This window comes from Panicum virgatum, chromosome 3K (genome assembly GCF_016808335.1).
Source record: "Panicum virgatum strain AP13 chromosome 3K, P.virgatum_v5, whole genome shotgun sequence".
Lineage (NCBI taxonomy): Eukaryota > Viridiplantae > Streptophyta > Magnoliopsida > Poales > Poaceae > Panicum > Panicum virgatum.
Genome location: NC_053138.1, coordinates 32,293,756 through 32,321,752, shown reverse-complemented (window position 1 = coordinate 32,321,752; position 27,997 = coordinate 32,293,756). Strand labels below are relative to the sequence as shown.

General features: G+C 43.2%; 1 protein-coding gene across 11 annotated transcripts; it reads left to right on the top strand.

Moving 5' to 3' along the window:
• The first annotated feature begins 2 nt into the window (after positions 1-2).
• On the top strand, positions 3-27,796 carry LOC120699009 (protein disulfide isomerase-like 1-4). Of its 11 annotated transcripts, XM_039982846.1 has the most exons (12): positions 19,505-19,768; positions 20,701-23,176; positions 23,350-23,515; positions 23,629-23,747; positions 23,853-23,933; positions 24,126-24,215; positions 24,820-24,891; positions 24,991-25,050; positions 25,129-25,209; positions 25,281-25,412; positions 26,478-26,540; positions 27,464-27,794. In XM_039982846.1, exons 2-12 carry the CDS (start codon positions 22,925-22,927, stop codon positions 27,623-27,625), a joined length of 1,278 nt encoding a protein of 425 aa, XP_039838780.1. In that variant the 5' UTR covers positions 19,505-19,768; positions 20,701-22,924; the 3' UTR covers positions 27,626-27,794. The 11 variants fall into 11 exon arrangements, with proteins under 11 accessions (XP_039838782.1, XP_039838784.1, XP_039838777.1 ...); XM_039982845.1 differs by lacking the exon at positions 25,129-25,209 and having other exon boundaries at positions 23,629-23,933; positions 27,464-27,796; XM_039982849.1 differs by lacking the exon at positions 19,505-19,768 and having other exon boundaries at positions 22,800-23,176; positions 23,361-23,515; positions 23,629-23,933.
• Positions 27,797-27,997: the final 201 nt, after the last annotated feature.

Genomic DNA, 27,997 nt, shown 5'->3' with positions numbered 1-27,997 from the left:
CCTCCACTCCATAAGGTCAGTCCGCCCTAGATCCCCCGCTGGCTCCTTGCTTCGCTCGGTGAACTGTCCCCCTTGGTTGCATCCTCCTATTCCATGGGCCCGATTCCGCGAGGCCGGCGACCCTCTGCCTCCGTTGCTTTCCCCTTCCTCTGTTCGCTAGCATCGGGCCCCCCTCTGCACTCCACCCCCGTGCGCCCTTGAACCCCTTCCACCGCGGCGCCCCCGTTGGTTCTTGCATACGCCACCATCCTCGCTGGGCGGCCCGGATCTGCTCTGACGCAGCGTTGCTGGCGTCCCGGATGCCGCACGGCGCCTCCGTTGCCGCTAACATTTTCTCCGCCGCCGGCCTCACCTGCCCCCCGGCCCTCTAGGCTGCTTGCCGCCTGCCATCCCACCGTGACACCACTTCTTCAGGGCCGCCCCATGGCCGGAGGAGGGGAGGACCCATTTCGTACCTACTCCCAGCCGGACTCCCGGTTTGCCTCCGGGTACTACCCCCTGTTCCCCTCTTCCTCAACCCAACCAGGAGGCGTCGGAGGCAGCCAAGCGCCGCCGCATGGGTTCTCCGGAGCAATGAATGCGCCGGCCCATTCCTTTTCTGGGTACAACTAGAACGCCCCGTTCTTCGCCTCATCCGGTGGCGCAACGGCGGCCGCCGGAGGCATGGCCGGCCCGGCGCATGGGTACTCAGGGTACGGACTCAACTTGGGGTTCTTCGAATTTCCCCCGAACGCCGGTGTACGCCCCATTTCCGAACCCCCCAAGGCATTCGACATCCTCCTCGGCACCATGGCAAGGTGGCCCATATGCATCCCTTCCGCCGATTCCGAGACCTGCAGCTCCAAGCTCATATGGTGAGTGCCCTTCATAGGTTTGCAAAATATTCACAGCTGCAACAATATGTAATTACCTTGGTTCAATTCATACGCGCAGGAGGTTATAGCGAGGGCTGTAGTGGGTATGCCCCATGGTATGCGCCGCCTATGGGCAATGACCCCGCTTCGTCTGCGGTACCCGGACATCCAAGGACCCGAAGCCAGTCCCGCCGGCAGGCCGCGTCCCCCGTTCCTGATCGGTCTAGCAACAACGATTCCATGGCATCTGATGGTGGCGATGACGACTTGGCCTCGGTGAGGCAACCTGACCTCTTATCATTCCATTGCACTTGTCACTTGCACTGGTAGGTGCATGTGACATTGGAAGCAATAGATTAGCTGCACTTGTCACTTGTCCTATTTTCTGTGCAAAATTGTGATTGAACATTGTAAGATGCATTGGAAAATTTATGCTTGTGCATATTAACGTGCAAACATCTTAGTGCTGTATGCCTGCTTATGTGTGCATTGTTTATTCCTTTGTTGTCTTAGAAGGGGAGCATTAGAGCGAAATGGGACGATGTCCGTACAGAAATATTTTGTCATTTATGGCTGGAGGAACAACAGAAAGGCAACTGTCTCCAGGGTAAAATGAGTGCTATAGGGTGGTGCAACATGGTTGCCGCATTCAAAGAACGAATGGGGTGGGCACATAGTAAGAACCAGCTCCATACCCGGTACCGACAGCTCAAGAAGTACTATGGTGTATTGAAAATATTGAAAAGGGGCACAGGGGGCGGTAGAAGAAAACACGGCGGGTTCAAGGCAGCGCCAGATATTTGGGATGCATTGAAAAAAGTAAGCTGCCGGATGACACATGTTCTATTTGCCTGTCTTACGTTGTATTGTACTACATTGAAATTCATGTTAGCTAATTGTTTTCCTTGTTTCGTGAGCAGAAGCTTAGTGAGGTCGAGCGCTTGAAGAGGGAAGAGCCAAGTTGGCTTTGGATGCTTGACGACATGTTCAGGGACGCGACCATTGACTACTCCACAATGTTGGCAACGGCGGGCGAACCAAACACAGATAACGTGGATTCGCATGACACCACGGCCGCAGACAGCATTTCTCCACGTACTACATCTGGTAGCTGCAAGAGGGGAAGCAGTGAGGCTACCAAATCGACTGCCGACAGCCCTTCTAAGAAGGCACAAGCACCAATGTCACCTTCAAGTAGCATTACGCCGGAAAAAAAAGAAAACTCTGCTGAGTAAGTTTCTTGGCAAGGTGGCCGCACAACAGGAGCTAACTACAAAGGCTCTGGCGCAACTATCGGTGGACCAAAACCAGCGTAAACATGAGGAAAAACAGGCTTATCGGCAATGCTTACAATTGGCTGTAGATTGTGGGATCGACCCCAACAGTGATGAGTACTTCTTCCTTACTAGCGAGTTCGAGAACAAGACTTGCAGAGAGGCATTCCTCCTCTTACAAACAAATGAAGCTAGATGGGGGTGGATCCAGAGAGCATTCCTGCAGCACCGCAAGCGTGCTTAGCCTGTCCATTGTGGATGTAGGATGTCTTAGTGATCTAGTCTTGTCACCTATTGAAATGTTGTATGCATGATATCTGAACATGTTGAAATGACCGATGGCGTATTCATGTAGCTGTAATGTTGTATGCATGATATCTGAACTTTGTGATGTTGCTACTCGCTCTGTGAATGTAATATGTTCTGTTCAGTCATTGTTTAGGTCGTACTGAAGTTTTTTTATGATGGACATTTACCTTCATTGTGGTATATTGCATGTTTCTTGCTGATTCGAATTCATTTCTTATGCAGGCCTCCAGTAGCGGTGACAATGCAGGCGTTATTGGAAACACTGCAGGCGTGCAAGAAGAGGAAGGCGACGGGGATAACTCGGGATCCGAAGCGGACGGCAGCAGTTCCGAAGGAGACTCAAGTTGGGCAAGTGAAGGTAACTCCAGTTCGGAGGTTGATGAAGAGGTGTACAAGGATTGGGAAATTTTGTTTGAAAAAGAAAATCCTGTGTTCCAGGGCATGAAGATTGTCATGGAGAGTACGAGAAGGACAACAAAACTGCTGCAGAAGGCCATCCTTCTAGGTATGAAAAAACGTATTTCCTTATAAACTTCCATATAAGACCAAAGAGCTGCATAAGTTTACATGACAAACTAAATACAGGTACAGCTTATTCTTGTTCTTAGAAACCCATTTCATAGGGTGCTTAGCCTGTCCATATTAGAAGGTTACTGTTGATGTAAAAATCAACACAATGGAATCCGATGGCAAGTGTTCGCCAAGCTCCGGAAAGTCAACCAAGCGTGCCAGTCAATTTGACCTGAAATTGATAAGGGGGAAAACAAAGTCAAATTTGAGAGCGTATCGGCTGGGATTCCGAATATTTCACACACAGGCGTATCGGCAAGCTCTGCCGATACAGTAGACGACTAAAGGATATTAAATGCAAGGTTGTAATAAACGAGCGCGTCAGCAGGATCAGCCGATGCACTAAACGACAAGACCGGCTTGAGATAGCCGATTGTACGTATCTAACAAGATCTAAGCTACGAATATGTAACTTAGATGATGTAAACTAAAAATAGATCTAAACCGGCTCTTGAGATAACAAAAGTGTTATTGCAAAACCTAAAGCTGATCTAATATGTTTTTAGCAAATATGTATGATAATGGCCAAAAATTATAGGAAAACCTACAAATCTAACCGATATCGATAATTTGTGAATAAATCTAGACGAGACGACAGCGATGCGCCCGGAAGTCAAAGCCTAGATAAACTCGATAACTTTTGAATAGATTTGAACGAAGCCACAGCGATGCGCCCGGTAGCTAAAACTCAAATATACTTGGTAAAACAAAAACACACCAGTAAACTAAGTCGCTCGAATGTAAGGTGTCCTTGATCAACTTGAAAGAACTCGTCGAAAAAGAAAAGAAAAGGCGAAGTCGCCGAAAAAGTGCAAAGGAATTGTAAATTGTTATTGTATTGGATGTGTATCAAGTTTTTCCGGTCTCTTACAACTGATATATATAGCCTAGCGCTATCAAGTCCTAACCGATCACGGCAAACATTAATTGACCTAAAAGAAAAGACTTACTAAAGATAACCTACTTTAAATATTACAACCGAATCATCATGATTTTCGTAGAGTCCGGGTCCTCTTCTCCTTCCCTGACTTCATCGGTAACTCTCCATCGGCCGAGCACCAGAGCGGGCAAATCAGCATCTTCAAAGCATATTCCTCTGGTCCATCGGACGGACTCCATCGGCCAATTCTAACCCTGTGCATCTTTTGGTTTCTTCCAAATCGGCCACCTTCCTTTCACAAAAATCACCTTTCTTGACACGTGTCAAAAAACGGTGTCAACAATTACTGTACCATTCTTTTTATGATTATTAGTGTTTACTATTGTATCTGTTTGCTATAACAATTTGCCATCCTTCTAGGTATGTACCATAACACTTACTTGTGCAAACAACCTAGAAGGATACCTGTCGAGACTGGAATTCAATGGGTGGAGAGGACACTACGCATTCCAATAGCTTGCTACAACATGTTTTGGATGCAACGTCATGTCTTTGAGTTGTTACATGAGCAGTTGGTTCACAAATATGGGTTGCCGTTAACTTCAAAGATGTGCTCTAGAGAGGCTTTAGGAATGTTCTTGGACATGGTGGGCCCTCCACAACCAGTAAGGCAAGTGGAGAATAGGTTTGAGAGGTTCATGGAAACTGTTAGCCGCAAAATCAACCATGTCTTGTCTTGTTTAACCAAGCTTGCCAAAGATGGAACACATATGAAAGTGATGATTCCTTTCTTCAACAATGCAATTGGGGCAATAGATGGAACACATGTGAAAGTGATGATTCCTTTTAGTAAAGTCGGGCAATATGTCAATAGGAATAATAAAAAACTCAGAATGTCCTAGCCATCTGTGACTTTGATCGTCGCTTCACATTTGTTGCTGCGGGAGTTCCTGGCTCAGCCCATGATTGGACTGTCCTGCAGGAGGCCATTATCAAGTATGGGCCAAGTTTCCCCCATCCACCCCAAGGTACAATATAGGTACTTCTGGAGTTTTTGTTTTGTACAACTAATATGTATACTAGTTCATGTGATTGGTGCAATATGCATGCAGGCAAGTTTTATCTGGTTGATGCGGGCTACCCGAACTGCCCGGGGTATCTATCACCTTATTAAAGTGCATCTAGGCCCCTAGTGTGTTTTGGTGGATTGATTGACAACACGATTTAAGGACTAACCATCTTGTTGAGTATATGAGCAGAAATTGATTATCATATTTGTTATATATGCGATGAAATGTATCAATGTTCAAGACAAAACTCATATGACAATATGAATGCCACAACATGACCTAGTATGAGAATGATAACAAGCAATGAGTATTGTGTGAATTGGGATATGTGTTATTGGTGAAGAATTCACTCCCATATCTAAATGAAGATTGTTGAAGTATGTGGTACTCAAAATGACAAGTCAAGGTATTGAGAATGAGACAAGGTTGTATGCTTATGCATAGTCTCATATATTGGAAAAATTGTCATAAGAATTGCAAGTGATATTTGATGATCAAGCAGGTATGAAAGAAATGGTTTTCATTATAATGTAAAAATCAATGTGAGTTCAAGAGGGCTCTTGAGAATAAATGGATGGGATCGAAAGGCGAGTTTCTAGAGGCTATATAAGCAAAGGCTTGGCATGAGCAAGGAAACCGATAATGATCAAGTCCAAGAATTCTAAGAGATAAGGAGAATTTCACATTGAGAATCATTATTCATTAGAAGAAGAAAAATAGCTTGAGGATCAAAATGGATTTCATTGTAAGTTAAATGTGATACAAGCCTACATGAAACTATATGTGATGCAAAGATGAAGAGTTGGAATTCGGGAATGGGTTTCTAGGTAGTAAGCTTGGAGAACCAATGCTAGGGTGACGAAGCATTCCTTGGGTTCAACTTGAAGAATCTTAGTCATGTGTGGTGTTTATGTTGGCAAGTATCAATCTTTCTAGAATCTTATTGTGAAGACGGTGACGTGAACTAGAAGTGGATTTCATTCAAGGATAAAGGTTCAAGGTCACTAGCTCAAGGAAGATGTGCTCAAAGTAAAGAAGCCAAGTTGGATGCACACCTCAGATTGTGATTGATCAACACACGGCATAGGATGAAAAAGAGAAGCACAAGAAGTTGAAATGCAATTTATCTTTGATCTTGAGTTTAGGTATGCCGTACTATTTAGAGAGATGCATCACAATCGTCTTTGGTTTAGTCTCAGTGCTCAAGTAACCCATGTGAGTTGAGAGAGACACAAAAGCCTCACGTGCACACTTTAACTTTGCTGCCAGGGCAAATCCGGAAGTTCCGGATTTGGCACACGTGGCACTAACGGCTAGTTGGTTTGAAAACCCGGAGGTTCCGGATTGTAGAATCCATAAGTTCCGGGCCCCCTCCTTGGTGGGCTGCTGTTCCAGGTTTTATTATGTTCATTGCTGGTCGTCCCAAGAAGCTTGGTAGCCATAGTTGAGCTCTCCCCAATCTCTCTTTGTGAGATTGTGTGATTAGTGTATATCCTTGAGTTGGGTTGAGAGAGTGAATGCTTGAGAGCACTAGAGAGCACAGCAAACCTTGAGCACTTGAGATTAGCCGTGATTTGTGTGATTCGCATTTGTTACTCTTGGAGGTGAAGCCTCCTAGACGGCTAGGCGTCGCCGGTTAGCTCCCAAGGATTGTGGTGAGCAGCGGCAAGTTTGTTGTAGCACCGATCTTGTGCCACGAGGGCGCATGGTCATATAGTGGAAGGAGGAAATAGCTTGACCTTGGGGTCGATATAGTCTTCCTCAACGGAGACTAGGATTCACACGTGGGTGCACGGGGTGAATCTGAACTTCGGTAAAACAAATCCTTGTGTTCATTGCATTTACATTTGTTTTGTGAATTTGAGAAGCTCTCCATTGGACACTTGTGTCTTGGAGAAATGGTTGTTTTGTATGTGCAGCATCTGCGTGAACCTGCTCAAGAAACTTCTCTGAGCAGACTCTACAATTGGGGTTTGAATTTACATTCATTTATTACCACTACTCTTATTGTGTTCACTCTGTTCTGAGTGAACTCGAATGTTCCGGATTTACAAACCGGAAGTTCCGAGTTCACCTACTGTTTAGCCCAAATCCGGAAGTTCTGGATTTGAAACACGGAAGTTCTGAGTTTGGCAGACAGTGATTTTAATCCGCTGCATTTGAGTGAAAATTTGTAGGTGCGCCTATTCACCCCCCCTCTAGGCGACATCACGGTCCTTTTCAATTGGTATCAGAGCCTAACTTCACATCAAAGCTTAACCGCCGTGAAGAAACGATGTCGACGTCCTATGAGGTACCCATTGAGCCACTTGTAAGTGATGGCTCAAATTATGCTCTATGGTCCATTAGTGTTCAAAATCATTTGCGGAATCTTGGTCCGCTTGCTGAACAAGTTGTAGTTGCAAGTATCCTTCCTCCAAATTTTAGTTGGAAAAATGTTGACATAACAAACAAAAGGGAAATGGTTTGCATGCAACTCAACGCGTTAGTCACTGATTATTTGCTGAGTGTTGTATGCGCAGAAATTAGTGATATCATTCTTGAGGATAAAGAAATGCGAGAAAACGCCTATCTCATTTGGAAATTTCTCAAGAATCTTTATGACAAAAATTGCTCAATATCATCAGTAACAAGCACAGCTCATCAAGAATCATCTGTCAAGAGTCAGGAAGACAAAGATTCAAAAGGCATTGACTCAACTCCAAAAATTTCAGCAAACCTGGAAGTTCCGGATTCAGAACCCGAAAGTTCCGGATTGGAGAATAATGCTGAAATATATCAATCAGATGATGAATCAGCCTCTAATTGTACTGCTCAATCACATTATGGTCATCATCAGTGCTTTATGGCCACAACTGAAGACAATTCAAATTTAGATATTGATAGTGGTAGTGATTGTGATAGTGATGATGATGACGAGGAGCTAATGCTTGAACTTAGAAAAGTAAGCAAGAAGAGCAGAGAAACAATCCTTGGGCTGATGAAAAAGGTGACGAAGCAAGATCAAGAAATAAAGAAACAAAAGAAGGTTCTCAACAAAAAGGATGACGAAATCAAATGTCTTGCTCTAGTAGAAGAGAGAAATCATGCTCTCAAGACTGAATTGGATGAGCCTACTAGCAAGCATATGGACCTTCAAAATCTGCATCAGAAACTCAAGTGCTCCAATGACCAACTTGTGGATTCATTTGTCAATCTAGAAGTTGCTCATGAGGTCATAGTTACAATGGTGAAATTATACAAGCAAATTGACAACACTTGCTCACAAAATGAGAACAAAGAGAAACAATCTTGGTATGAGCGAGTGATTGTGGAAGATTGCAATGATGACCTCGCCCTAAAAAATGAAGTGCTCAAGCAAGAGGTTGAGAGGCTCTCCCAAGACTTGTCAAAATTGAAAAGCAAGAGTGTTGTACAACCTTCTCATGATAACAGTGAAACCATGGTGAAGAAGCTTGAGAAGGGATCCACCGTGCAAAACTCATGCAAATTTATACACAAGTCAAAGGAGAGCAAGTCTCAAGCAAGAAAGAAAAATATGGATCATATTAAGTGCTACAAATGCTCCAACATGGGACATTATGTCTCAGTGTGCTCAATCAAGATAGAAGGCCAACAGACCCTCTCCAAGAGACAAAGAAGCCTTGCCAAAAGAAGATGTTTTGGCTGCTGCAAAATGGGACACAGAATTGCAACTTGCCCAGACAAGTCAAGCAAACCCGGAAGTTCCGGAGTGTACAACCCGGAAATTCCGGAGTGTACAACCCGGAAATTCCAGTTTTGAAATCACAATGGCATTTCAGGCTAAACAAAGGCTTCAAGAAGGCTCAAGAAAAATATTTGGAGAGGAAAGCAGTTAATGACAATAAGAACAATCCATCAAGCAACATCAAGCACAAAGTTTTCTATACATGTCGAGAAAAAGGACATCTTGGTAAGGATTGTCCAAACGGTAACTCTCCTAAGCCAAACTTGATCAACAATGTACCTTTATGCTTTAGGAGACCTTCAAATAGTGTTGGTGCTGGTAGGATGATGAGTTCATCAACTACTCGCCCAAGAGCCATTTGGGTTCCCAAATCTTTGTTGACTAACCTTCGTGGACCCAACTTGGCTTGGGTACCAAAATGTGCTTGAAAGAATTAGCAGGTACTCAGAGATGCATTGTGGACTTGGCGAACATGAGAAGAGCTTCACCTCAATATCATTGTCCAAAGTTCATCTAGAAAATCGCCAAGTTGAACTCAAACCGATCCATCATTCCAATGCATCTCCGGTAACACGTACATCTTCCTTGTGCTAATCAAGTTCTTAAATTTGAGATTGCTTTGTGTAATTTCAAATAAAAGGGATTGATTATATCACTTTGTTAATTTGTAAAATATATGCAATTATCAATTGTGATGCTCTTAACAAGCTCTTTGGTCGAGCTAGTGCTTTCGTAACATTACAGGAGCATCTACAAGTATTGAAGATTCAAGAAAAATCAAGAATTCATGGATTACCCTCAGTCAAGAAAGTCTGGTAAACCCAGAAGTTCCGGATTTTACAACCCGGAAGTTCCGGATTTTCAAAAGAATCACTGTTGAGTAATATCTGTGGAGAGACAGTAACCACGACTTGATTTCTACATTACTCAAGGGACTGTGAGTTCATTCTTGACCTACTCTATATTCTAGACATATTTCTTGATTAGTTGACCAAGATATGAAATGAGTATCCTCAAGTGTCTTTATTGATCACAAGTGCATATCTCAAGAATTCTATCCTTGATGCACTTATTTAGGGGGAGCTTATTTCATATTTTGTGTCTTGCTACTAACCTTGCTTTCAAGGCTTCATATGTGTAGAAAACATATACATGATCACAAGGGTAATATGTTTCACTACGAGTATGCCACTTGACTTCAAGGTCACCAATCCAACTTGAAAAAGGTGTATCTAAACTCAAAATTGAATTGTTTATTGTTTCGTGTGGCTGCTCTCCATAATATGGCTTGAGTTTCTCATTTGGTCTCAATCGATCAAAAGATGCACATATACTTGCCTCCATATACATGTGTGCATTATTCATTCTTGAGAAACTCAGCCTATGTTATGAGGCTTTACTGCTTGACGATTCATTGACTTCCACATTTAAAGAATCATCAAGCACAAAGCTAGGGCTTGTACTACTAATGTGATTTACTTGGACTTCTGAGCTTTTCATGATTAATCGAAAGAAAAGAGTTCAAGTTATGTTTATAATGTTTATGTGCAAGTCATGTATGTGAGATCCTTCTCTTGTGAAGGACATGGAACCTAAAGGGCCAATGTATGTTTTATTAGGGTCAAGTATTTATGATTTGCATCTAGGCCCTCTACATGCTAGTGTGTGCATGTTTTGTATCAAGTAATTCAAAGTCATTTAGTGTAACTTTAGATATTTGGTTGATACCTTCTTTTGAGATTGACTTAGTGTCAAGAGAACTAAATTGTTTTGAGGTATGAGCCAAATATGCTAAGAATGGTACTTGACTTGAGTTACTTGATACATGAATGTTATAGGATAGACTTTTCGAAAACCCAACTAGTATGCTAGGTTGTGTGCTATTTGGAAACTTTTGGTTCTTGGTCTTTGTGACCATGTCAAGTTGCCTTGTGGTTATAGTTACACTTGTTTGATTGTTGGCTAACCACAAAGCAACAAGACTCTCTCAAGTCCATAGGATCTATTACAATCTCATCTCAAGGGCTATATTTTTTGGAAATGCTATTTCTCATCAAATTCAAGCCTAGGTTCCTATTTCAAATGGATATCTAAGACAAATGAACCAAAATATCAAAATCTTTCTCTTGTCAAGGCCCTCTCATTTAGAAATTAAACTCTATCAACACTTTTGAGATATTTTGCCCAATTTTGAGAATAGTCCGGATTCTCTGGTGTTGACGCTTCTTAAAGCGCCAATTTACGTACCGCAAGCGTACAGATCGTGTAGCTTTTCTCTTAGAGTATTCCCCCAAGGTTTATCAATCCACGGAACAAGTGTATTACTATGCTTAACTAAGCACTAATGATGTTGGTAAAGGATCTATATTGAGTGTTTGAGTGTGAAATAGATCTAATCTAACCAATCTAATCTAATCTAGAGTAGTGAGCAATGATAGATGTGTGCACAAGATATGAAGAGCATTTGTCCATAGGATCTAGGATCACTGGAGATGTAATCGCCAAGCAACGAAGAACGGATCTAATATACCAAAGGTGTGTTTCAAGATCAAAACATTTCCCTCCCGCATACTGTCACTACACGAGGATAATCGGTAACGAATCAACAAGAACACGATAGTTGATGTAATCTAAGTAAACCATGCAAGAGCAAAGCAAACCCAAAGCCAAGTCGCGAACTATTAGGCATCAAAGCATTATCAACAAGAATCGTGATAGATCAATCTCATAAAGGATTCGGCAATTACAACTCAAGATCTTCTTACAACCCCATGAACAAACGAGGACTTTACCCCATCTTAGCGAAGCGTAGTCGATCATGGTGACGAAATCTCCGGCAAGGGATGGATCCCTTGATGTCCTCTAACTTGCAGCGGCGCCGAGGGACGATGACGCATCCGGTGTCGCCTTTCTCTTGTGTCTAACTCGAATGTATATCTCGATGCTCTTCTCTGCGATCTCTGTGATCTCCCTGGATGCTCCCGCGATCCCCCCTCTCTTTGACGGCGGCTTCGGGGTATTTATAGGAAGATATGGTCGGTGGTTTTGGTAAAACATAGATTAGGGTTGACGCATACTTCACGCTGAAGAAAACCGAGATCGATTGGGCTCCGAAAAGGGCTAGGCCGGCCGGCCCAAGGACTCCAAGGCCGGCCGGCCTGGGCCTTTTCTGGCCCCTTTCGGTCCCATCTTTTGCGTGTTGAATCTTCCTCTTATTCCTCATCTTAGCCCAGTTGTAACCATGCGTCAAAACATCTCCGAAGTTGTCCAATTTCCTGTCAAAATGCAACATGCTCCAAAATCCAGGACAAAATCGAAAACGGTCAAGTTCGGGTGCCAAGTGGCGGGTTAGTACATGAATCATCCCGAAGAATTTACCAAAACAACTCATAATCATATAGTAAAATGGGTACTTAAGGAGCGCCAACATCTGGGTTTCATCCCGGATTCTCTGGGGTGGCCTGGATACTCTAGTTTTTCTCCCGGATTCTCTGGGTTTCAGCCCGGATACTCTGGGGTGGCCCAGATACTCCAGCTTTTCTCCCGAATTCTCTGGGTTTCAGCCCAGATACTCTGGGGTGGCCCGGATACTCTGGATTTTCTTCCGGATTCTCTGGAGTTTACCCAGGTACAGCAGTAAACCCGGAAGTTCCGTGTTTGTAACCCGGAAGTTCCGGATTTAGTGGGTAAAAATATTCACCACCAAAGTTCTGAGAAATTTCCATGGATGTTTTTTTGTTCCAAAATTTTTACGGATATCTAAGAAGTTGGAACTCACATTTATCTCGGACAAATTCTCCAAATTCAAGTCTTGGCCGAGGGGTAATGTGAAACCCGGAAGTTCCGGATTTCAACCGGTATATCACTATTCAGCCCGTGACTTACCCTTTCACCACTCATTCTCTCTCCCACTCACTGCCCGACAAAAACACTGTTTGGGAGAGGCGATTTAGGGGCAATTCGACCACTTGACCAAGGATTTCAAGGGGCAAAGGTGGAGGCTTGGTGACTCAAACCCAGAGGTTCCGGATCCACCCTCCGGAATCGATTTCAAACCCTTCCCACCATGAGCAACGGTACAAAATCACTTCTTTTGCCCGATCTCTTTACCTAGGTTTGGTCTGTTCAATTCCTTTGGTAGGACACCTACATTTAGACCATAGTTGTTATCCCTAGCAAAAGAATCATGTTTCCTTGGTCGATTTAGATGATACTCGAATGTAGGGTTTTCTGGGCAAACACGGAAGTTCCGGGTTTCAAATCTGGAAGTTCCGGATTTACCCAGAAAACTGGAATCCAGCTCTGACATTCCAAATTGTCGGTTTCTTTCACTCAAAATCATTCCTGTCCTAAATCCAAGGTTCCTCCATTGTTTTCATAAATAATTCAGATGAGGAAAGGTTTGTTTTGAGGAGTAGGAGCAAAAATCCTAATGTTCCTATTGGGACAAGGAGATCCATGAGGCAACTTCCCAGAGACACCTTGCACATTGCAGATGAGCTAGAGATTCAGGAGGAAAACAACACCTCTAGTGATGATGGGGAGGAAAGTGATCCAAACTATCAGGAATCACCTCCCCATGGGACAAAGAGGAGTGGTAGGCAAATGAGGGGTAGCAGCAGCAGTGGTAGCCATGGGATTAGCAGCGGTGGTGCTCGACACGATGATGATGATGATGAGGAAGAAGAAGAACATGTACAACAGTCCGGTCAGCCACTCTTTGTGACTGGAGTCATGTTGAGAAAGCCAAGTGTTCCCCATGACTATATCATGACTGATTACATGAAGAGGGGAATGACAGACAAAGTAAGAAAAGAAAGATTGAAGAATCCTTTGCATGCTAAGAAAGGAAGAAGTGTTGATTATACATTTCAAACCAAGTTCCATCAAGACTTCTATGTGAGTGCAATTCTTAGCAAGAAATGCAAAGTGGCACTCAATTTATGAATTGGCCAAAACTTGAGAGCATGGGAGATCCAATCTTTAATGAGATCATTAGTGCATGCAAGGCTAAGCACATATACAAAATCATGGCATTTCAATATGATTGGAACATTGAAGTGATTGCCCAATTTTATGCCACTTGCTATTTTGAAACACATGATGATATGAGATGGGTCCATTGGATGACAGAGGGAAAATGGTATAAAATTAATTATGTTGAGTTTGCAACCATGTTTGGATTTGGGAGAGCTGATGCAGAAAGAGTTAGACTTCACCTTAGCTCTCCTCTCCCCAAAGAAGAAATGAAATGCATGTACTTACCTGGCAGGGAGTCAGAGTTTGGGGGGTCTAAAGGACTAATTCCATTTTATGCATATCTTAACAAGTTCTTTAGGAAGACACTTGCTCCTAGAGAGGGTGATGCTCACAATATATCATCATATGGAAAGAATTTGCTATATGCTTTAACTCCTAGTGAGCCAGAGTTCAGTGTGTTTGATTACATATGGGAGGAAATCAAGTCCATATCTGAATCACCTCAAAAGTGTTATGGTTTTGGAGCTTATCTCATGTTCATGATTGATCAAAAGACCAACAAAAGATTTGAGTGTGATTACAAACATCCTCCTGTTGATGTCAAGATGGACTCACACCCCGGACCCACTCTTGCTGAAATTATTGCTTCTAGAGAGCAAGCTGCAGCTCCAGGTGATAGTGATACAGTCCCACATGCTCCTACACATGCTCCTAGTGCACCACATGTCCCTACTCGCTCCTATTCTAGGCGTGGTGGCTCTAGATCTCAAAATTGGGAAAACCTCCCTCTCCAATTAGAAAGATGTTCAACATGATTTTTGGGATGTGCAAGTTCACAAATGATGTGGTGCACAAGGAGAGGGAAAGGAGGAAGAAAGACACTTTGAGGCTAAAGAAATTGCAAGAAGTCATGTTGCCCAATGATCCTCCCTCACCCATTGGCTCAGAAGGACAGCAAAGTGAGCCTGAAACTATGGAGCAAATGAATGCTAGATATCAGCAAGAAGATTATTGGGGGCAGCTCTATGGTAGTGGCACCACATCCTATGTTAACCCTACTTTGTTTGACCCCTCCACCGCTCCTTTCATGCCTCAGGCTCTTCAGTTTGCACCACCAGAGGATGATGATCAGCAGTAGAAGCTCCAGAAGAACTCCCCATAGACCCTTCTTGGTGATGGATGATAAAGGGGGAGAAATTGTTGAAGATTAAAGCTTCTATTCAGATTTCATTGGTTCTGGTCTGGCAAACCCGGAGCTTTCGGGTTTCAAAATCCAGAAGTTCCGGATTTGGGTGTGGTATGCCACATGCCATGTAATAAATTCTTTTTAGCCCATGTGGACTTGAGAACTTTTTGTAATGTGTGACACTGTGTGGTGAACTATGTTTAGATGCTTTAAATTAAGATGTGATGCTTGTTAGTGTGATAAAATATGATGAAATGATGTTTTGTTGCTTTAGGCCAGTTCTGCCTGGCAAATCCGGAAGTTCCGGGTTTGTGTGGACAGAACTGATCAATTTATTTCATCTTGCTATTTTGTGAGATTTCTATCATATGCATCACGTATTATATGTTCACACATGTATTTTGCACTCCACGGATGATGAGATTTAGGAGGAGCTCTTTGTTTTCTTGTGAACATGTGCAAAAGGGCATTTGAGGCCAAATTATTTGAATTCCATTCAATACACATTGTAAGGAGGAACTCCTACTAAATCTGAAAATTCAAAACTTCAATTGATTATGTCTTTTTGTAAGCTTTAATCGGTGTTGTCATCAATCACCAAAAAGGGGGAGATTGAAAGTGCATCAAGGCCCCTAGTGTGTTTTGGTGGATTGATTGACAACACGATTAAAGGACTAACCATCTTGTTGAGTATATCAGCAGAAATTAATTATCATATTTGTTATATATGCGATGAAATGTATCAATGTTCAAGACAAAACTCATATGATAATATGAATGCCACAACATGATCTAGTATGAGAATGATAACAAGCAATGAGTATTGGGTGAATTGGGATATGTGTTATTGGTGAAGAATTCACTCCCATATCTAAATGAAGGTTGTTGAAGTATGTGGTACTCAAAATGACAAGTCAAGGTATTGAGAATGAGACAAGGTTGTATGCTTATGCATAGTCTCATATATTTGAAAAATTGTCATAAGAATTGCAAGTGATATTTGATGATCAAGCAAGTATGAAAGAAATGGTTTTCATTATAATGTAAAAATCAATGTGAGTTCAAGAGGGCTCTTGAGAATAAATGGATGGGATCGAAAGGCGAGTTTCTAGAGGCTATGTAAGCAAAGGCTTGGCATGAGCAAGGAAACCGATAATGATCAAGTCCAAGAATTCTAAGAGATAAGGAGAATTTCACATTGAGAAGCATTATTCATTAGAAGAAGAAAAATAGCTTGAGGATCAAAATGGATTTCATTGTAAGTTAAATGTGATACAAGCCTACATGAAGCTATATGTGATGCAAGGATGAAGAGTTGGAATTCGGGAATGGGGTTCTAGGTACTAAGCTTGGAGAAGGGCAATTGTGGTTTGCTGAGGAACCAATGCTAGGGTGACGAAGCGTTCTTTGGGCTCAACTTGAAGAATCTTGGTCATGTGTGGTGTTCTTGTTGGCAAGTATCAATCTTTCTAGAATTTTATTGTGAAGATGGTGACGTGAACTAGAAGTGGATTTCATTCAAGGATAAAGGTTCAAGGTCACTAGCTCAAGGAAGATGTGCTCAGAGTTAAGAAGCCAAGTTGGATGCACACCTCAGATTGTGAATGATCAACACACGGCATAGGATGAAAAAGAGAAGCTCAAGAAGTTGAAATGTAATTTATCTTTGATCTTGAGTTTAGGTATGCTGTACTATCGAGAGGGATGCATCACAATGGCCTTTGGTTTAGTGTCAGTGCTCAAGTAATCCATGTGAGTTGAGAGAGACACAAAAGCCTCACGTGCACATTTTAACTTTGCTGCCAGGGCAAATCCGTAAGTTCCGGATTTGGAATCCGGAAGTTCCAGATTTGGCACACGTGGCACTAACGGCTAGTTGGATTGAAAACCCGGAGGTTCCGGGTTGTAGAATCCAGAAGTTCCGGGTTATAACTGTCACAAAACGGCTAGTTTTGTTGGGACCGGCTATTTATACTCCTTAGCCCCCTCCTTGGTGGGCTGCTGTTACAGGCTTTATTCTGTTCATTGCTGGTCGTCCCAAGAAACTTGGTAGCCATAGTTGAGCTCTCCCCAACCTCTCTTTGTGAGATTGTGTGATTTGTGTATATCCTTGAGTTGGGTTGAGAGAGTGAATGCTTGAGAGCACTAGAGATCACAGCAAACCTTGAGCACTTGAGATTAACCGTGATTTGTGTGATTCGCATTTGTTACTCTTGGAGGTGAAGCCTCCTAGACGGCTAGGCGTCGCCGGTTAGCTCTCAAGGATTGTGGTGAGCAGCGGCAAGTTTGTTGCAGCACCGATCTTGTGCCACGAGGGCGCATGGTCATATAGTGGAAGGAGGAAATAGCTTGACCTTGGGGTCGATATAAACTTCCTCAACGGAGACTAGGATTCACACGTGGGTGCACGGGGTGAATCTGATCTTCGGTAAAACAAATCCTTGTGTTCATTGCAATTACATTTGTTTTGTGGATTTGAGGAGCTCTCCATTAGACACTTGTATCTTGGAGAAATTGTTGTTTCGTATGTGTAGGATCTGCGTGAATCTGCTCAAGGAACTTCTCTGATCAGACTCTACAATTGGGGTTTGAATTTACATTCATTTATTAGCACTACTTTTATTGTGTTCACTCTATTCTGAGTGAACTTGGAAGTTCCGGATTTACAAACCCGGAAGTTCCGAGTTCACCTACTGTCTAGCCCAATTTGAAACCCGGAAGTTCCGGGTTTGGCATACAGTGATTTTAATCCGCTGCATTTGAGTGAAAATTTGTAGGTGCGCCTATTCACCCCCCTAGGAGACATCACAGTCCTTTTCACCTTACAAGGGGTGCAAGTACCATCAACAACAGTGGCGACATGGACCTGCACCATCTGGTGAAAGAGAGGTATTTAACAAAGCTCATTCATCTCTTAGGTCCGTCATAGATTAGTCTTTTAGGGTGTTAAAGATGAAGTGGAGAATGTTGTTGGCTGTACCAAGCTATCCGGAGCGTACCCAAACCAAAATAATTCTTGCATGTTGTGGGCTGCATAATTTCATTTTGGATAATGATGATGAGGATGTGGACTTTAATGTCGCTGCGGCTTTCCGACATTTGGCAATGGTCCACGAAGATGATGAGGAAGCACAGGAGCTCCGTGAGGCCGATGAAGCTGATGATGATATAAACATGAATGTTGTACGCGATGAAATTGCACATGCTTGCTACATGGCACAAAGGAGGCGTTGAGAAGGATGCTACTTATATGCTATGTATATGGTTGTAATAATTTGTCTAAGCGTCATATATCTGTTCGACTGCAATAAACTACGCATAACTTTGTGCTCTGCGAGGGAATATTTGTATGAGGACAATTTTTGTTTGATGACAATTTTTGTTGTTTGAACTTAAATATGTTTGTATGATGTGTGGCGAATTCATGTGTGTAACTGGTGTGCACTTAGCAATTTCAATGCTCTGGGGACACAAAGTTGTGTGCATGTAGCATTTTTTGACTGTGGCTGAAAATATTTTCCCAAAACGCATGCAAAACTTTTCAGGAAATTTTTTTAATGGCTCCAACCAAACATGGCCAAAGTAGCTCAACTTTCTTTCCCCCGAACCCCCACCACCGCCAAAGCCCAAAGGTCAAAGACTCAAAGAAGCCCACTAGCCCAAGAAGGCAGCAACCAGCCGACCGAGCCGGCCCTTTTTCCCCTGTCGCTGTCGCCTGTCGGACTCTCTGTCTCTCTCCGAGTCTCCACCTCTCGCTCTCTCCACGGCTCCGCACGCCGCATGCGTTAGCCTAGGCGGTGGCCGAACCGGTGTTCGGCGGGCGGCGACTGCTCGGCGGCTTGGCGAATCGGCTCCTCAGGCCTCAGTTGCTTGGCCTTGGCGGTCGCGCAAGCGGCGGCAATTTGGTTGGCGTCGGCAGCCCTGCTCGAGCGCACGGCACAGTACGAGCGGGGCAGCAGGCCGAGGGCGATAGGGCGAGCGGCCGGCGGTCGAGTCCAGCACAGGGCGCAGCAGTGCAGACCGGCATGGCAGCATGCGGACGACCGAAGGGGGCGCTGCGCGCAGGCGCGGCGTAGCGGGCGGTCGAGCATCCTGGCGGATCTACAGTGGTCGGCCCCTCTATCCTTATTTCGTGGATCTGCCCCTGGCCACGAGGGTGAGTGTCATTGTCCCGGGGCTGCCCATGTTAAGCGCCTTGAGCGCAGACAATGGATACAGTACAGGAATACCAATACCAACAAGAAGATCTGTTCAGATGGTTGAGAAAGTTTCGAAACTTGTTCCATCGAATATTTGGGTACGAGTATTAAACATAGACTAAAAAATCAATTACACAGATGGACTATAAATTACGAGACGAATTTATTAAATCTAATTAATTCATCATTAGACATTGTTGTGCTACAGTAACCCATCATTAAAATGTGCTACTGATGACACATATTAGGCTTAATAGATTCGTTTTACGATTTACAGTCTATCTATGTAATTAATTTATAATTAATCTATATTTAATACTTCTAATTAGTGTCTAAATATTCGACACGACTGGTTGTCAAAACTTACTGCACCATCGAAAGGAAAAAGGGTAAGGGGGAAAGACAAGAGAGAGGCACCCGGCCACCAAAGCCTGTGCTCGAAAGAAGCAAGAAATCTTTCATATCCGTATTCAAGAGATACCATCCTTGACGTGTGCGTGCTGCTGATGTCTGCGAGCACCCAGCTGCTGGTTTCCGTCCTCCGTACAACCGCCGGGCGCCGGCTCTGCAGCGGCTGGCTGCCCGCGCCGCCGCATCCCGCCGTCCCTTCTCAAGTAATTCGGCTCTTCGCCCACCGGATCCCGTCCCTGCCAAGCCGTCCGCCCGCCGGATCCCGTTCCTCCGTTAGCTCATAGCTCCACTAGTTTACCAAGATGAGCTCATCCTATGAAGCTAAGGTTAGTGAACAAGTCACACCTCCATCCATCCTCCGGCTTCCTACTATTGCGCTGCTGCCTGGTACTCTGCTCATGATGCTCTGCTCTTGCTACTCTGCTCATGATGCTCTGCTCCTGAGACCCTGAACCTGCCACTTCACATACATTCGATGCACTGATGATTTATCAAACATTCATGTTCTTTGTTTTCCCATGTCATCACGAAAGTATTTTGAATGTATACATCACCATTCATGTTTACTACTCATCTTTGACCCCCCCTGTTCGTGATTTTAGTAATCCTACATTTGCCTTCCCATCAATATTACCTTGATGCTTGCTTTTATACAGTACATTATATACTATATTGGTCCCACAATCACGATTAGTTGTCGAGCAGGCCTATTAGTCGAGCCTAGTCAGTCCCAGTGGGCAGTCTAATCGCGATTAGTGGATTAGTCGTCTTATCTGTGCCCTTACGACTAGACTCGATTATACAATTTGAAAACATGTCGCACTACTTTGTTTGCAATGGCAGGCATCGGTGATACTGCTTTGGTTTTCAGTTTTTTTTTTGTTTAGAAATTAGAAAGCACCGCTTCCTGAGTCGTTACCAGCACCTACGGTGTTCTTCTTTAATCTTTAGCTTGTCATTCAACTAGTAGTTTAGTACCAGTGCTATTTTTCTTCTTATTCTGGTTATGGCCAATTCTGTTGTATCACAACCCATTTGCGCAGATCCGTCAGTTGTTTTTGTTTCCTCAGCCATGATAATTGAAAATGCATGTGTGTTGTACAGAACAGATATAGGAGAAAAGTACTGCTCATAAGCACTTATTCCATGCTGGGAAAATAAACTAGTAATTATGTAAGAAATTGGCAACAATTGAAAAGTTTTTTTTGTGGTTATATCTATGTTGCCGCGCTGCTTTACAACATGCCTTCCTATTTAGGTGTATTATCGCCGGATGGGAAATATGGTGTGGCATTTAGAAAATGCAACATCAATAACCTCCAAGCATCATCTAAGTGATTTGTGGAAGAGCCCAAGGGGGACACTGCTTCGTATCCAAGTGTTGGCAATTGTGGCCATCATCATCACTTTCTTCCTTATTGCCTTTGGGTCGTGCCGCCGTTGGTCCAATCGCTGGATAGTCCAGAAGGGCTTCTTTGCTGCACAGGTGTTATCTCTGTCTCTTGGAACCTACAGCATTGGTATAATGCAATCTTCATCGGTGAAGAGCGAGGTGTATCCCATATGGACTGTGTCCTTGTTCACCATCTTTGGCTGCATTGATCCAGTAACCAGCTACAACGGCCTTGACTACAAGGGCCCACTCTCAAAGGTGGTATATGGGATTTGCCTCCACTGCGGATATGTCCTGCTGATGAGTATCTCAGCCATCTCCAGTATTGTTGGGAACACGGCCATCGGCGTGCTAGCTGCCGTCACTTTCATCAAAGGCTTTCATATGTCATTGGCCCTTATGCAACAAAGCAGAATGCGAAACATGGTACAACAGTTAGATGAGCGATATGACTCTGGAGAAACATTGGCTTTAAGATACGATTATTCCACCGATCCAGCAAGTTTATTAGATGTGCCACGAACTGAATTTACTGTCGATTATCCATCTGGCACGGACACTGCCTATGTTCGTTTAAGTGACGTAAATGACTTACTAAGGGAAAAGAAGGATGAGTTACAATCCTGTTATGATGCATGTGTTGCCTACTGTCTGTCTCATAGATTGCAACGATATTTTCTTGGGTTGAACAGTCGTAAGGTTGATCCACGAACACCGGAGGGCATCGACTACAAGTGGGCATTGAAGGTGATTGAGGTAGAGTTGGCTTTTCTGTTCGATGTGTTTTTCACTGGTAACGCATTCCTTCATTATTATCAAGCAAAAACTGCTAGTTTGTGGGCACTGGCTTCATTCACTGGGATATGTTTCGTCGGGGTAGCAACAGCCATTCCTGGGACAAGGACTAGCCGCCATTGTGCTTCTGGTCCTGGTGGCTGCACCAACTTTTTGCACACCACAACTGCAGATCTAGTTATCACTTTTGTTATTTTGGTGTCCCTGGCTCTTTTGCAATTGTTGCAGTTGATTCGGTGCTGGACATCGAACTGGGCAAGACTTGCCGTTGTCTGTGCATACACCAGGAATGACATGAGAATGCGCAGGGGTAAAAAGCGATACTGGCTGGTATTGTGGATGAGACTGAAAGTGTTTGTAGCTACCAGCACTAAATGCTTCGACAAGTACCTCTGGCAATGCAAGATCGGCCAGTACCAGTATTCAATGCTACCGGAAGCGAGATCTACTGCAAAAAAGGAAGTAGAAGGTAAAGCGAGGAATAGGAGAGGGAAATCCATGGTTGACCATCTCTATCGGGGATGTGTTGGCTTGGTTAAGGTGCTTGCAATGGACTACATCTGGGAGGTGCTCTGGGACTTGCTCGGCAGCGACAATAACAAAAGAGCTTCCGCTAGGTTGGACGACGATGTGAAGGCATCCATTATTGATTTCCTTGGTACCATCAAATCCGACAGAACCGAAGGGGATTGGTTATCCTTTGCTCAGGATCAACGTATCGAAGAATTTCTTCCCTACACCCATACCCCTCAATTTGAACCGGAACCGCATGGTTTCAGATACACGAGATGTGTAATGGCATGGTGCATTGTGACATGGTACTGTGAACTAGCAGAGCAGGAACAGGAAAGGAAGAAGAATGCCTCAAGCAAGGCCGAGAAGGGCATGGGCTGCATGGGAACTGCTGCAGGTTGTTTCAAAAAGAAAGCAGCAGCAGCAGCAGGAGGAGGAGAAAGAGAGGAGAATCGGAAACATCGGTATGTTGCCAATGCTCTGTCCAAGTATTGTGCCTACTTGGTGGTGTCAGCGCCGGAGCTACTCCCTGGGCCGGTCCCGGATACGAGGAGGGCGTACGATCACTTTGTGGAGGCAGCACGGGAAGCTCGGGATAAGGATGCACTTGTTAAGGCAATGTTAGACCGTCAATACTGGTCACGGCTACACAGTGGCAACATCGTGATCAAGGACATTAACAATCATGCTAGTGTCGGTGGAGACCGTCCGCTCCTTGACTTGATGCGTCGCTCGAACCCCTGGGAGACGCTGGCAGATGTGTGGATCCGGATGTTAGTCTATGCGGCACCATATGGCAATGCCGAGGCACACATGCGGCAACTCTCGCAGGGTGGCGAGTTCATCACCCATCTATGGGCCTTGCTCTGCCACCTCAGCATCCGTGAGTGGAAACTTCCAGGTAACCTGCACGACGTTACCGCCATTGACCACGCCCAGAAGATACTCACCGACTTTTTTCCGGAAAAAAAAAGAGCATATACTCACCGAGGATAACCATGCCGTCGTCGTCGCATTCCTCGACTCCCTACACGTACGATCCATTTCTTTCTCTTCTTTACATTACACTCTGTTCTTTTCTAATCTGCCTACCATACTCCGCCTCAATCCGACACCCAAGTATGCTAGCACTTCCTTTCTTTTCTTGTGTGTTTAGACCTTGGAGAATACTTCAATTCTTGGAACTGTTCTTTCCCAATGCGACAGGGTTGTTACAGTGATGAGCTTGCTGCCGCTGCAAAGATGGAAGAACGTGTCAGCTTTTACCGGACTACAAATCCTGAAATTGCTAGGCTTTTCCACATTGACACAGCAGCAAAACTCCCGTGCCTAATACTGCTCACGAAAGAGGAAGAGCAGTTCACATTATATGGTACATGTCTTCATCCAAGTTACATTGGCTTCCAATACCATAATTTTGATTTACTTTTTGTTCATATATGTTTACTGCTGGGTTGTATATAATGCAATTTTTGTCTCATGTAGATGGGGAGTTCAAGAGGTATGCCATTGCCAATTTTGTGTCTGCGAACAAGCTTCCTCTGCTTCCCACACTCACACAGAACACTGTCTCATCTCTTGATGGTCATCCGATCAAGAAGCTGGCATGTCACATTGTCTACAACTACAATTGGATCTCTTTTATGCATTCTCTAATACCTTTTCCTCTTCTTCTCCACATATATACTTACCCACTTTATTCAAATCAGATTATACTGCTTGCTGTTGCAAACGAGTCTTCGAAATTTCTGCCCAGCTTTAAGGAAGCGGCAAAATCATTCACGGGAAAGGTAATTCTTTCTGTTGACTTCTCCAACATATTTATGAAATTATTTTCTTTTCTTTTTCCTTGCATTGTGCTATATTGAACTTCATGTGTCCAACTTCTCGTTAGCTGTCCTTGTACTAGTTGTTATTGTTACTTTTATTGGCGTCCTTTTTGTTTTAGCTACTTGCTGATGAGGTGTGTTACTCGTTTGCAGCTTTTATTTTTCTTTCTGGAGAAAGACAGTGAAGAATGTAAACAAGCTGCCAAATTACTATATATTCCTTGTACTGGAGAAGAGACTACGGTAATTCCTCATTTTGCTTGCCTTCTTTGTTTCAAGATCAGATTCTTGCATGGAAATAGTATCCACAATTGACTTTGATTTCATTCCAAAGAATGATCCTTGAAAACCTACTAGAGTAGCGGACAGGCCAATGGCCTGGTGGTAAGGCGCCGGTGGTGGCAGCCCCAGGTCGGGGGTTCGAGCCCCCGATCCCGCGTGGCACTGTAGCAGCGCTGCAGTACAGCGATTGTACTGCAGCAGTGCAAAAAAAAATCCCCTCGCTCCTCTCTGTACCAAAGCATAGGTAAAGACTCGCGCCACAGCTCACACGGCCAGCTGAGTCCCTGTGTGTGATCGAGGAGGAGGGTTCGGGGGGTTTCTAGACCTGCGTGAGAAAGATCCTTCTTTCTTAATACGATACCATCGGGGCAGTCTTACCCCCGACAGGTCTAGTTTTTTTTTAAAACCTACTAGAGTAGGATCGGAGTACATTGAGATTGACAATCCATAGGCCCGATAGTTATTCTTTTTCTTATTATTATTGGACGTTGCTTTCCTATTTATTTTTGGCTTTATTTGGGTAACATCATGGTTTTATGAATTTCAACTCTATGTGGCTCTGTAGGTTCTTGCTTATACTACAGAGGACAAAAGGGAAATTCCACTTGATAGTGAGGTGTCACTGGACACCATTAAGGTTATTGCTTAAATATGCCTAGACAATAGGCAACTTATTTAGGATATCTATTCAAGAAAACTTCTCCAACTCACATCTTTAATTTCTGGACTATAACAGAAATTCGCTCAAGATTTCTTGGAGGACAAGCTCGTTATATCTGGAACAGTACCTGAATCTGTGAGTCTCGATAATTACCTCATATCTGCTTTCTTCACTCATTCTCCTTCACTGAAACATCCAGCACTATGTTCCCAGAATGATGAGGATTTCAAAATTGTTGTTGGCAATGATATAGATCAAATTGTTTTGGATGAATCAAAAGATGTCCTTCTGGTGGTATGATCTTGGTAGATATTTGAGAAAATAGCACTTCTTTTTTTGCCCATTGTGACATTTTTCAATTGCAGATATACCATCCTATGTATCATCCCGATTTACCAATGAAGACCACCAACAACCTAGCCAAGCTTCTTCGTGACATCAACTCCCTTGTGATAGCCAAAATGAATGGTGCTACTAACTGGCATCCACGTGCCAAGGTTCGTATTTGGTCTTTTGTTTGCTTGATTACCCTATTTACCACCAGCTTCCTTTAAATTAGTATTTTTTTAACTTTGATTTATCTTCTGTGAAATGTAGCAAAAAATATTCTATACAATTTAATCCATAAATTAAAGGCATAAATCAAAAGCAAGACTGAAGATAAGTAGCGATTAAATTGAACTAGTATAGAGATAGACATCACATCACCATGTCAATTTTTTGTTAAGGGATAGACAAGGAACAAGAAACAACGTGCAGAGAAGGATGGCAGACTAAGTGGGCGTAGCAATAAGAATCACCATGGGAATGCCACCATCAACGTTTCTTGGAGAGGCCATTATAGAGTAGTGAAAGTAGTCCTTCAAGTGATGAAGAAGTACACGGCAAAATTAAAACAACTGAATATTTTTAGTTGCTTTAACTTTGCATGCATCTAATGGGTGGGAGGTGAAAACTCAGAAGACAAGCAACGGAAGCAATAAGACACTTAAATTGCATTCACTTTGCATGCACCTTATGGCCAAAAAGCCACCAGCACTAATCTATGCATGTAGGGTCCACATTCTGCATTCTCACGCCACCATTAACACAAATGCATGCATGGTTTACATAGTAATTCTTCCATTTACACATAATCCTATAGCATTAAAGTGAGCCTTCGAATATTCTCTGAACCACACCTATCCACAACAGCACAGTACAGTTTTGGAGTGACAGTTTTGGTAGAGCTCCGCGCTTGCAATTAGATCGTTGTGAAAAAAAATCCTGGGCACATTACCCAAAAATGTTCAGCTTCCTAGAAAAGTGATTCCTTCCAAAAAGGTTCGAGAAGATGTTAACAGTATGCAAGAAGATTGAGTTGTCCAGAGAGTGGTGATGAAAACGTAAAGGCCGGTGTTTTCACACAACAGTGTTGTGCTGAAGTTTGAATTCATGGATCTATTGTAGCCATGTAATTTGGTATTTTTCCTTGCGTTACTAAATTATATTGCACTGAAAATGTGATTTCTGCATGTCCATATGCATATATTCATATTTACTCTTTTATCATTGTTTTACAGTTACGACTCCTGGAATTCTTCAAGATCCTCTTTTACCCTGCAGGGAGGAAACGCTTTGAACCTGTAAGTTATTTTTACTCAGACTGTTCCACTTGTCATTTTTGCTATGCATCTCTTAAGTTTAGCCATTAATCTCATTCATTATTCTTAGCAGTTATATCTATATCTTTATACTTTGTTGTGACTATCTACAAACTATTGTTACTCGACTAGGTTAGTAGTAATTTGTTGACTTAGCTGCAATATATCTCTAGCTCTTACTCAAATGGTTGTCAGGCTAGTACTAAAATGTTAACAAGATTCCTACGTTGTGTACTGCCCTGCAAGCTCATAATCATTTCAACTTACTTAGCCATAGAGATTAAGCACAACCAGTACTCAGTCTCAAATTTACAAATATAGTTCACCCTTTAGTGGTTTGAATAATGGGAAATCCAGTAGAAAACCAGCGCAGATCTGGAAATGGCATGAGGTGCGACGGGCCATTGATTCTGTGTTTGCTTGCCATTTGTCTCTCCTAGCTCCTCTGATAGGCCCAGGTTGAGGTTATGAGAGTAGCAGTTTTACGGTACATATTACTACGAGTAAATTACTGGTAGTAATTTTGAGGGTAGTACTGTAATTTACACATATGTCAGTATATTTGAAATTCGAGAAAATTCAAATTCGTAATTTGTGAAATTCAAATTTGAAATTCACAAAAATCAATTTCAAAATCACGAATTTCAAATTCAAAATTTGCAAAATTACAAATTCGCAAAATCATTTAATATTTTTTCCCGAAAATACCCCAGTAAAATCATTACTACTTCAAAATACTGGTGGTAATCAATGGTAGTAATTACTAGTACTACCAGTAATTACTGATAGTAATATGTACCGTAAAGGTGCTCTATCAGAGACGTTCGGGGATATGGTCTCCTGAGGCAGAATGCATGAACATTCATTGATTCAGTTTTTGGATTTTGTTTTGCTATACTCGGCAGATCGCTTTCGAGGGCTCATCGGCGGCTGATGTGGTAGAATATTACAAGTTTATCAAGAAGCATGCTGGCATCCCTTTCGAGCCGATTAGTGCGTTGGAGCAAGTGGGCCCGGATCACGGGGCCACGGAGACGGAGATTGAGGAGCCCCCACGGCTTCCCTGAAACCTATTCGCAACATCCTGATGTAATGTTTTTTTTTTAAATGTAAAGAATGAAACAAGGAAAATTCATGTCGTCGACGAGGACATGCTACCTGTTGCGTCGGCTGTAGCCTCATCTGTTTCAATGTTTCTACGCTTCACGCTTGTGAGATGGACTCCAGTTTATCTTCTATTCATCTATGCGATCCCTGGAGCTCGGAAGTCGGAACCTCAGTACGCTGCCAACCATTTAATTAGTTACTGACTCTCGACTTGTGCTAAATAGTTGGGAGATGAAATTTTGAGGTACCGAAACTGGCGATCAGAGGGGGGTGAATGAGAGCCGATCAAAATTTCTCTCAAAATCGATCCGTCGGCCTATATCCAAAAATCA